Below are 12,607 nucleotides of genomic sequence, written 5' to 3'. Positions count from 1 at the left end.
CGCAGTTTAACATGAATACCCCACTCAGACACAGTATACTGACTCCGAGCCATCCAGTCCTTGTTTAAGCCCCTTAATGCCGAGCGCCAGACAGGGTAACAAGTACCATGGTATGACGCGGCCGGGGATCTTGAGTAATAAGCCATAATGTATGCGATTTTTTATATATTTCTAACTGCCAAAAGAAACACTAATACCATACATGTTGGTTAAAATATGAAGACTTACTCATATTCAAGAGATATTAGATTGGTTTGATGCACAAACGAACATACTGGTTTGTCATGTGAACCGATGCAAATGAACTCATCACATGTTACGTCTTAGATCCATTACTTCAGAAGCACCCTTTGAATCTCGCAGAATTAGCGTGTACAGTTTGAAAATCACATGCAGCATATAGTGATAAGAATAAAGACACTCTGTGGTAACACTTCACTGACTGTTAGTTTGGTCATTAATTGGTACACATTGGAAACATCTCTTCTTAATGTACATACTTCATGTGGTTTGCATTTCTTTTGGTGGTGACTATATATGTATACAGTAGAACATGGATATAATGAACTACAAGGGACCAGAGAAATCAGTTCGTTATATACGATGTTCGTAATAAACGTTTTCTCTCGGAAACGTCCACCAACTTGGCTAAAGCAAAACACAATACACATACACGTTTATACACGTTTGTACTGGTGATTCAGTTAAAAAGTACCCAATGATACAACTTCAAAACCTTTTGATCAAATGGTAGGAAGAAATTGTATCTGAAAGATTGGTCCAATTACATGGACAGGTAAGATTAACATAAGGCAAGTTTAACCACGTTGAATCATCACCAGTGATTGTGTTGATTTGCCGCTGATTGCGTACAGCCAATTGTCAGTGACACTTGACACTGAGTGAGATTTCACAGTTTGCTATACACGTCACTAAATAGTGGTAGACAGGCCTTGTCGGGGATCAGATATCAGTTCGCTAGATCCATTAGTTCTCTGTAGCTAGTTCGTTATGTACGTAACCTTTATATGATAAGATATAGGAGATAAATCGGGGATTTTTTAACAGAGCGTTGTATCTGTTTGTTCGCTCTATCCATGTCTATTATATCCGTGTTCTACTGTATTACTAGTAAGTCACTGTAAGATACTCTTTTTACTATGAGTGTATTGCAAAACATATCTGATGAGCAAAAGAAAGTTGGATATGTTTTGAAATACACAAGTTGTAATAAAAACGATATCTAACAGTGAGGAGTGTAGTAATTTATTTATTACGCACTTAAACTTGTTATAAATTGGGTTATTTCTTCACAGGTAAGTTATAAATACCTGTAGTAGGCCTATACTGATTTGACACTAAACTATTTCCTTTCCATAGTAAAGACAGCATTGATGCTATAGCTACCATACTGTATGTTATGTACAAGTATTTTCTATGTAAATCTGTATCGGATACTAACCTGTTCGTTTTTATAATAGTAAAGACAGTTGTCTTGACGTAGTACAAAGAATCGTTTCTTCCACGTCTTCATGAGAGCGGAGTTGCCCAGCTTGTACATACAGCCGGACATGACGCTGGCCTGCAGGTCCCTGACAGGTTGGAAGTCACTGTAGGCCACCTCCAGCTTGATGATGGCCGGGTCTGGGAAGGAAGCAGACGCTTAATTTCGGGTAGTGAAAGGTCAAGTTGACAATCTTTAAAAGTCTTAGCTGCTTTATGTTTTGGTCAGAAAGAAGTAGAGTTCAATTGTTGATTTTGTTGTTCAACATCGTTTTGGACAGTATTTCAGTTTAATCATGGCTGGTCACCTTGACAAGGGTTTAACGAGACTGAGATTGTTTACACACCATCTGTCACAATAAAATATCTTGAAAAACATATTGTCATATAAATTAATAGTTTCAAACATACAAAAATGAAACAATGTTGAGACATTACCTACGGTTTATGCAGACCTTTTAAAATATAACTAAGGGACTTATTTTTTGTCTTATTGTTGAAACAAGGGGCGGTCGGGTAGCCTAGTGGTTCAAGCGTTCGCTTGTCACGCCGAAGACCCGGGTTCGATTTCGGACTTGGGTACAATGTGTGAAGCCCATTTCTGGTGTCCCCCGCCGTGATATTGCTGGAATATTGCTAAAAGCGGCGTAAAACCATACTCAATCACTATTGTTGATATATCGATACATTACCCAAACTTAAAGGTAACATTTATCCACCACCCAAATAAAGCTATACAACAATCTCATTAAACTCAAGTCTTCAATTCCGATTTGATACCTCTGTGCATTAAGATCTGAAGACTCCTCCTTAAGAGATCATGACATGTGAACTTTCTGATCAGCCTAACTTCTTGGTAAGAATAAGCAAAGCTTTCTAGCAACCATCTGTCATTTCTGTATCTCGAAAAAACAAACATAATCAGGGAGGTCTGATCGAAAGATTAACATGCAGCTGCTATCGTGTTGTGGATATTTTATACATCCTGTCTTTCCTGAGCGCCATGGAATCTACCCTCAAAAGGTTGTACTGTCGAGGGTATGTGTGTCTTCTGTGGTGTTTGTTTTGCTACGATAGAAATTTCTGAATCAAGGTGGAAGAAAAATGAAGATGAATTGTTTTAAAAAGCTGACATCTGATTGGCTCAAAAACCCACTCATTTTTATACCCCCGACAAAATGTCCGGGGTATAAAGTAATACCAAGGTTCCGCATCCGTCCGAAAACTTTGTCCGTGCGATTTCTCTTAAACTATTCAGGGGATTCATCTCAAACTTAGTACTTATAATCTGTGTCATATGGAGGGGTGCAGTGAAAAGAAAAAAAATGTTTTTATTAATTTCCATTTTTTTATGAATTTTTCAAACCCTTACCCTATCCTAGCTATTTAATTTGTAACTACTGACACACTAGGCGGGTCCGGGGTATTAGTGAGCCACGCTCACTTTTGCACTTGTTCATTTAGATTTTGCAGGAAAAGTTGTCTAATTGTTCACCTGTGATGGTTGTGACACAGAGAAGTATTGTACCTGAAGAAATGATCAGATTTATAGGAGAAAATGTGATCTATATACATTGGGCACACAAATTGTTACATAAATAATGATAACGTTAGTTTCGACCTACTTTGTTGCATGAGTTTGACGATCTCATCGTGCGAGGCCTCAAGGACGTTGACACCATTGACGGAGATAAGAATCTGACCCTCCTTAACCCCTGACCTTTCTGCTGGACTTCCTGTATGAAACATGGCAAGGAAATGTGTTACCACAAATGAGGAACCAGCTCATATTCCACGTGATCACCACCTTCAACACTCATCAGCAATATCTGCAACATTTTCACTCAAATCATGAAATAAATATTATCCCTAACACAGTAACCTAGTGTGTGTGAGTGAGTTGGATCTATTTACATAACTTTAAACAGAAGTTCATCTGATGAAGGGTCTTTGATGAAGAAGTTGACACTTTACGCTCTCCTGCCAAAATTACATTCTAATTCCATTTTACTACAATCTTTCTATTCATTCTAGCCACTGTCTCAGTAATGTTCAGTTAGAAATCATATTTCTTCACCCAACTCCCTTTGGCCAGACGTATTTCATTTGGGGTGGTTGGGTAGCCTTGTGGTTAAAGCATTAGCCCATCACACCGAAGGCCCAGGTTTGAATCCCACATGGGTACTGTATGTGAAGCCAATTTTTGGTGTCCCTGACTGTGATATTGCTGTGATATTGCTAAATGCGGCATAAAACCCGACTCACAAACCCATTTCATTTGATTGTTTACAAATATCTGCTAAACAATCCATATACCAACCAACCAACCATCCATCCATCCATCCATCCATCCATCCATCCATGTAAATAGAAATCATCTCCTGCACTGGCCAGTGACACGTGATGGATTATTATTTAAATCACAAGTATTTGTCACAAAGTGACGAAATGTCCCCCGCCTGTATATACACCATAGTACCAAATATGAAGACAATCCAGCGATTAGTTCTTGAGATATCGCGGCAACACCGTTTTCCAACTCCAAAAGCAGATTTGCTTGCTGTGACCTTGAAAATGGGGTCAAGGTCACCAAAACCGACTGGTGTCTGCGGTGTCTGTATGTACACCATAGTTCCAAATATGAAGACAATCCAGCGATTAGTTCTTGAGATATCCCGGCAACACCGTTTTCCAACTCCAAAAGCAGATTTGCCTGCTGTGACCTTGAAAATGGGGTCAAGGTCACCAAAACCGACTGGTGTCTGCGGAGTCTGTATATGCACCATAGTTCCAAATATGAAAACAATCCAGTGTTTAGTTCTTGAGATATCGCAGCAACACCGTTTTCCAACTCCAAAAGCAGATTTGCCTGCTGTGACCTTGAAAATGGGGTCAAGGTCACCAAAACCGACTGGTGTCTGCGGAGTCTGTATATACACCATAGTTCCAAATATGAAGACAATCCAGTGCTTAGTTCTTGAGATATCGCGGCAACACCGTTTTCCAACTCCAAAAGCAGATTTGCCTGCTGTGACCTTGAAAATGAGGTCAAGGTCACCAAAACCGACTGGTGTCTGCGGTGTCTGTATATACACCATAGTTCCAAATATGAAGACAATCCTGCGATTAGTTCTTGAGATATCGCGGCAACACCGTTTTCCAACTCCAAAAGCAGATTTGCCTGCTGAGACCTTGAAAATGGGGTCAAGGTCACCAAAACCGACTGGTGTCTTCGGAGTCTGTATATGCACCATAGTTCCAAATATGAAGACAATCCAGTGTTTAGTTCTTGAGATATCGCGGCAACACCGTGGTGGGACGTACGGACGGACGTACGGAGGGTCGTGAATAGTATATTCTCCGCTTCGCGCTTTCGCGCAGCGGGGGACAAAAATTCTAATCTGTCAAAGATGGAGCTGTCTGACATAATAAAAACTAAATTTCACTATCCAATGCGTCGAATGCACAGACAGAAAAAATGAAAAAGTGATCCTTGTGCTGAAGGTAAATATTGACTTTGTTATTCACAGCCCTTGAATGTCTCACACAACTCAAACACTCGGAGGTAATTGTGGACAAAAGTCATGTCAAATATCCATCACAAGCGTGTAGGTAGGTGTAGGCAGGTAAGAGGGTTGGATGGTAGATAATGACACCAGTGATTGTATTACCTCCTTAAGAATCAGGGTTGTCACATTCAATATGTTCCAGTGAACAACTAAAGTCCCCATAACCTACATACGTCTCAGGTCACATTCCCTTTAGAGATAGGAGTCAGAACTAGGTCAATAATGATTGGCTCTCAATATATTTTCTTTACGCTGCTCTACTTTTTTATGGTGGTACGTATCCAGGCGCAGATAGACTATGGCACATGGCTTGCTCATACATAAAGCATTGAATACCATTAACTCACTCTACACAAAATACTGCCTTTGCGCGCTTGCATTGTAGTTCAACACAAACAGGTAACATCTGACGTATATCTAGTTACACAAGTGACAATGTGAACATGTAACGTCATGCATACATAATGCACCTCAGCTTTGTGTATAAGATTCCTGCTGTAGACAAAGATCTAAGAACCCTGGCTTAACACTGGTTTCTGCATCGACAGAAGGTAATGTGAGACGTGAAACCAACCTGGGTCGATGGATGTGATGTAGGCTGGCTGACAATCCAGGATGTGGAGCCCAAAATCTTGTCCGCTCTCTGAATCCTGTTTTTCGATTATGACCACTTTCTCCTGATCTGGAATGAGCAACATTTATTTGTTTCAATATGCAGTTTGGACCACAATGTGTATTGGCTGTCAACAAACATGTCTGAAATTTAGATGTAGGAGACAACATTATTGTAAAGGTAAACAAGTTTATCACTTGAATCACAGAGATTGTTGAAAATGAATTCCTCTTCCGACTCCTGGTAAGTGGGTGAGTCAGTTCCCTTAACCATGGTAACAGTGTTGTGGAGAGTTAGTTGTGTTTAACACCACTGTGAACAGTATTCAAGTAATAGCATCGTGTTAGCTTCATGTGAGAGGGTAGAAAGTGAGAGAGTGAGGTTTTACATTGCTTTTAGCAATATTCCAGCAATATCATGGCGGGGACACTGGAAAATGGGCTTCATATATTGAACCCATGTGGGGCATTGAACCCAGGCCTTCGACATGACGAGCCAAGACTTTAACCACTAGGCTACCCCACCACCTGTCAGCCCAAAGTGAGGCAGGTCTCAGATGCAGGACTATACGAGGTTGAGGCTTATGTGAACATGTTGTCACAGTGTCTGAAGCAGGACTATACAAGGTTAAGGCCTAATGTGAACATGTTGTCACAGTGTCTGATGCAGGACTATACGAGGTTGAGGCTTATGTGAACATGTTGTCACAGTGTCTGAAGCAGGACTATACAAGGTTAAGGCCTAATGTGAACATGTTGTCACAGTGTCAGGTGCAGGACTATACGAGGTTGAGGCTTATGTGAACATGTTGTCACAGTGTCTGAAGCAGGACTATACAAGGTTAAGGCCTAATGTGAACATGTTGTCACAGTGTCAGGTGCAGGACTATACGAGGTTGAGGCTTATGTGAACATGTTGTCACAGTGTCTGATGCAGGACTATACGAGGTTGAGGCTTATGTGAACATGTTGTCACAGTGTCTGATGCAGGACTATACGAGGTTGAGGCTTATGTGAACATGTTGTCACAGTGTCTGATGCAGGACTATACGAGGTTGAGGCTTATGTGAACATGTTGTCACAGTGTCAGGTGCAGGACTATACAAGGTTGAGGCTTATGTGAACATGTTGTCACAGTGTCTGATGCAGAACTATACAAGGTTGAGGCTTATGTGAACATGTTGTCACAGTGTCAGGTGCAGGACTATACAAGGTTGAGGCTTATGTGAACATGTTGTCACAGTGTCTGATGCAGAACTATACAAGGTTGAGGCTTATGTGAACATGTTGTCACAGTGTCTGATGCAGGACTATACAAGGTTGAGGCTTATGTGAACATGTTGTCACAGTGTCAGGTGCAGGACTATACAAGGTTGAGGCTTATGTGAACATGTTGTCACAGTGTCTGATGCAGGACTATACGAGGTTGAGGCTTATGTGAACATGTTGTCACAGTGTCAGGTGCAGGACTATACGAGGTTGAGGCTTATGTGAACATGTTGTCACAGTGTCAGGTGCAGGACTATACGAGGTTGAGGCCTAATGTGAACATGTTGTCACAGTGTCTGATGCAGAACTATACAAGGTTGAGGCTTATGTGAACATGTTGTCACAGTGTCTGAAGCAGGAATATACGAGGTTGAGGCTTATGTGAACATGTTGTCACAGTGTCTGATGCAGAACTGTACAAGGTTGAGGCTTATGTGAACATGTTGTCACAGTGTCAGGTGCAGGACTATACGAGGTTGAGGCCTAATGTGAACATGTTGTCACAGTGTCAGGTGCAGGACTATACGAGGTTGAGGCGTATGTGAACATGTTGTCACAGTGTCAGGTGCAGGACTATACGAGGTTGAGGCTTATGTGAACATGTTGTCACAGTGTCTGATGCAGGACTATACAAGGTTGAGGCTTATGTGAACATGTTGTCACAGTGTCTGAAGCAGGACTATACGAGGTTGAGGCTTATGTGAACATGTTGTCACAGTGTCTGAAGCAGGACTATACGAGGTTGAGGCTTATGTGAACATGTTGTCACAGTGTCTGAAGCAGGACTATACGAGGTTGAGGCTTATGTGAACATGTTGTCACAGTGTCTGATGCAGGACTATACAGGGTTGAGGCTTATGTGAACATGTTGTCACAGTGTCAGGTGCAGGACTATACAAGGTTGAGGCTTATGTGAACATTTTGTCACAGTGTCTGATGCAGGACTATACGAGGTTGAGGCTTATGTGAACATGTTGTCACAGTGTCTGAAGCGGGACTATACGAGGTTGAGGCTTATGTGAACATGTTGTCACAGTGTCAGGTGCAGGACTATACGAGGTTGAGGCTTATGTGAACATGTTGTCACAGTGTCAGGTGCAGGACTATACGAGGTTGAGGCCTAATGTGAACATGTTGTCACAGTGTCTGATGCAGAACTATACAAGGTTGAGGCTTATGTGAACATGTTGTCACAGTGTCAGGTGCAGGACTATACAAGGTTGAGGCTTATGTGAACATGTTGTCACAGTGTCTGATGCAGAACTGTACAAGGTTGAGGCTTATGTGAACATGTTGTCACAGTGTCAGGTGCAGGACTATACGAGGTTGAGGCCTAATGTGAACATGTTGTCACAGTGTCAGGTGCAGGACTATACGAGGTTGAGGCGTATGTGAACATGTTGTCACAGTGTCAGGTGCAGGACTATACAAGGTTGAGGCTTATGTGAACATGTTGTCACAGTGTCTGATGCAGAACTGTACAAGGTTGAGGCTTATGTGAACATGTTGTCACAGTGTCAGGTGCAGGACTATACGAGGTTGAGGCCTAATGTGAACATGTTGTCACAGTGTCAGGTGCAGGACTATACGAGGTTGAGGCGTATGTGAACATGTTGTCACAGTGTCAGGTGCAGGACTATACGAGGTTGAGGCTTATGTGAACATGTTGTAACAGTGTCAGGTGCAGGACTATACAAGGTTGAGGCTTATGTGAACATGTTGTCACAGTGTCTGAAGCAGGACTATACGAGGTTGAGGCTTATGTGAACATGTTGTCACAGTGTCTGAAGCAGGACTATACGAGGTTGAGGCTTATGTGAACATGTTGTCACAGTGTCTGAAGCAGGACTATACGAGGTTGAGGCTTATGTGAACATGTTGTCACAGTGTCTGAAGCAGGACTATACAGGGTTGAGGCTTATGTGAACATGTTGTCACAGTGTCAGGTGCAGGACTATACAAGGTTGAGGCTTATGTGAACATTTTGTCACAGTGTCTGATGCAGGACTATACGAGGTTGAGGCTTATGTGAACATGTTGTCACAGTGTCTGAAGCAGGACTATACGAGGTTGAGGCGTATGTGAACATGTTGTCACAGTGTCAGGTGCAGGACTATACGAGGTTGAGGCTTATGTGAACATGTTGTCACAGTGTCAGGTGCAGGACTATACGAGGTTGAGGCCTAATGTGAACATGTTGTCACAGTGTCTGATGCAGGACTATACGAGGTTGAGGCTTATGTGAACATGTTGTCACAGTGTCTGAAGCAGGACTATACGAGGTTGAGGCTTATGTGAACATGTTGTCACAGTGTCTGATGCAGGACTATACAGGGTTGAGGCTTATGTGAACATGTTGTCACAGTGTCAGGTGCAGGACTATACAAGGTTGAGGCTTATGTGAACATTTTGTCACAGTGTCTGATGCAGGACTATACGAGGTTGAGGCTTATGTGAACATGTTGTCACAGTGTCTGAAGCAGGACTATACGAGGTTGAGGCTTATGTGAACATGTTGTCACAGTGTCAGGTGCAGGACTATACGAGGTTGAGGCTTATGTGAACATGTTGTCACAGTGTCAGGTGCAGGACTATACGAGGTTGAGGCCTAATGTGAACATGTTGTCACAGTGTCTGATGCAGAACTATACAAGGTTGAGGCTTATGTGAACATGTTGTCACAGTGTCAGGTGCAGGACTATACAAGGTTGAGGCTTATGTGAACAGGTTGTCACAGTGTCTGATGCAGAACTGTACAAGGTTGAGGCTTATGTGAACATGTTGTCACAGTGTCAGGTGCAGGACTATACGAGGTTGAGGCCTAATGTGAACATGTTGTCACAGTGTCAGGTGCAGGACTATACGAGGTTGAGGCGTATGTGAACATGTTGTCACAGTGTCAGTTGCAGGACTATACAAGGTTGAGGCTTATGTGAACATGTTGTCACAGTGTCTGATGCAGAACTGTACAAGGTTGAGGCTTATGTGAACATGTTGTCACAGTGTCAGGTGCAGGACTATACGAGGTTGAGGCCTAATGTGAACATGTTGTCACAGTGTCAGGTGCAGGACTATACGAGGTTGAGGCGTATGTGAACATGTTGTCACAGTGTCAGGTGCAGGACTATACGAGGTTGAGGCTTATGTGAACATGTTGTCACAGTGTCAGGTGCAGGACTATACGAGGTTGAGGCTTATGTGAACATGTTGTCACAGTGTCTGAAGCAGGACTATACGAGGTTGAGGCTTATGTGAACATGTTGTCACAGTGTCTGAAGCAGGACTATACGAGGTTGAGGCTTATGTGAACATGTTGTCACAGTGTCTGAAGCAGGACTATACGAGGTTGAGGCTTATGTGAACATGTTGTCACAGTGTCTGAAGCAGGACTATACAGGGTTGAGGCTTATGTGAACATGTTGTCACAGTGTCAGGTGCAGGACTATACAAGGTTGAGGCTTATGTGAACATTTTGTCACAGTGTCTGATGCAGGACTATACGAGGTTGAGGCTTATGTGAACATGTTGTCACAGTGTCTGAAGCAGGACTATACGAGGTTGAGGCGTATGTGAACATGTTGTCACAGTGTCAGGTGCAGGACTATACGAGGTTGAGGCTTATGTGAACATGTTGTCACAGTGTCAGGTGCAGGACTATACGAGGTTGAGGCCTAATGTGAACATGTTGTCACAGTGTCTGATGCAGAACTATACAAGGTTGAGGCTTATGTGAACATGTTGTCACAGTGTCAGGTGCAGGACTATACAAGGTTGAGGCTTATGTGAACATGTTGTCACAGTGTCTGATGCAGAACTGTACAAGGTTGAGGCTTATGTGAACATGTTGTCACAGTGTCAGGTGCAGGACTATACAAGGTTGAGGCTTATGTGAACATGTTGTCACAGTGTCTGAAGCAGGACTATACAAGGTTGAGGCTTATGTGAACATGTTCTCATAGTGTCAGGTGCAGGACTATACAAGGTTGAGGCTTATGTGAACATGTTGTCACAGTGTCAGGTGCAGGACTATACAAGGTTGAGGCTTATGTGAACATGTTGTCACAGTGTCAGGTGCAGGACTATACAAGGTTGAGGCTTATGTGAACATGTTGTCACAGTGTCTGATGCAGAACTATACAAGGTTGAGGCTTATGTGAACATGTTGTCACAGTGTCGGGTGCAGGACCATACGAGGTTGAGGCTTATGTGAACATGTTGTCAGAGTGTCTGATGCAGGACTATACGAGGTTGAGGCTTATGTGAACATGTTGTCACAGTGTCAGGTGCAGGACTATACGAGGTTGAGGCTTATGTGAACATGTTGTCACAGTGTCTGATGCAGGACTATACGAGGTTGAGGCTTATGTGAACATGTTGTCACAGTGTCTGATGCAGGACTATACGAGGTTGAGGCTTATGTGAACATGTTGTCACAGTGTCTGATGCAGGACTATACGAGGTTGAGGCTTATGTGAACATGTTGTCACAGTGTCAGGTGCAGGACTATACAAGGTTGAAGCTTATGTGAACATGTTGTCACAGTGTCAGGTGCAGGACTATACAAGGTTGAGGCTTATGTGAACATGTTGTCACAGTGTCTGATGCAGAACTATACAAGGTTGAGGCTTATGTGAACATGTTGTCACAGTGTCAGGTGCAGGACTATACGAGGTTGAGGCTTATGTGAACATGTTGTCACAGTGTCAGGTGCAGGACTATACGAGGTTGAGGCTTATGTGAACATGTTGTCACAGTGTCAGGTGCAGGACTATACGAGGTTGAGGCCTAATGTGAACATGTTGTCACAGTGTCTGATGCAGGACTATACAAGGTTGAGGCTTATGTGAACATGTTGTCACAGTGTCAGGTGCAGGACTATACAAGGTTGAGGCTTATGTGAACATGTTGTCACAGTGTCTGAAGCAGGACTATACAGGGTTGAGGCTTATGTGAACATGTTGTCACAGTGTCTGAAGCAGGACTATACAGGGTTGAGGCTTATGTGAACATGTTGTCACAGTGTCAGGTGCAGGACTATACAAGGTTGAGGCTTATGTGAACATGTTGTCACAGTGTCTGATGCAGGACTTTACGAGGTTGAGGCTTATGTGAACATGTTGTCACAGTGTCTGAAGCAGGACTATACGAGGTTGAGGCTTATGTGAACATGTTGTCACAGTGTCAGGTGCAGGACTATACGAGGTTGAGGCTTATGTGAACATGTTGTCACAGTGTCAGGTGCAGGACTATACGAGGTTGAGGCCTAATGTGAACATGTTGTCACAGTGTCTGATGCAGAACTATACAAGGTTGAGGCCTAATGTGAACATGTTGTCACAGTGTCTGATGCAGAACTATACAAGGTTGAGGCCTAATGTGAACATGTTGTCACAGTGTCTGATGCAGAACTATACAAGGTTAAGGCCTAATGTGAACATGTTGTCACAGTGTCGGATGCAGGACTATACAAGGTTGAGGCCTAATGTGAACATGTTGTCACAGTGTCTGATGCAGAACTATACAAGGTTGAGGCTTATGTGAACATGTTGTCACAGTGTCTGATGCAGAACTATACAAGGTTAAGGCCTAATGTGAACATGTTGTCACAGTGTCGGATGCAGGACTATACAAGGTTGAGGCCTAATGTGAACATG

General features: G+C 42.8%; 1 protein-coding gene across 1 annotated transcript in view; it reads right to left on the bottom strand.

Annotated features, from left to right (window-relative positions):
* The window catches only part of LOC139471073 (uncharacterized), a 54,937-nt gene that overhangs the window by 15,509 nt on the left and 26,821 nt on the right, over window positions 1-12,607 (bottom strand). The window contains exons 5-7 of the mRNA XM_071253388.1: window positions 5,647-5,754; window positions 3,129-3,239; window positions 1,463-1,644 (exon numbers count right to left, since the gene is read on the bottom strand). Coding sequence (XP_071109489.1) covers window positions 1,463-1,644; window positions 3,129-3,239; window positions 5,647-5,754 — 401 coding nt within the window. The remainder of the gene's footprint in view (window positions 1-1,462; window positions 1,645-3,128; window positions 3,240-5,646; window positions 5,755-12,607) is intronic.

Source organism: Haliotis cracherodii, unplaced genomic scaffold, assembly GCF_022045235.1.
Source record: "Haliotis cracherodii isolate W230 unplaced genomic scaffold, xgHalCrac1.p SCAF_1, whole genome shotgun sequence".
NCBI classification, from domain to species: domain Eukaryota; kingdom Metazoa; phylum Mollusca; class Gastropoda; order Lepetellida; family Haliotidae; genus Haliotis; species Haliotis cracherodii.
Note: the sequence above shows the minus strand (reverse complement) of the source record. Positions and strands in the feature narration are given on the sequence as shown.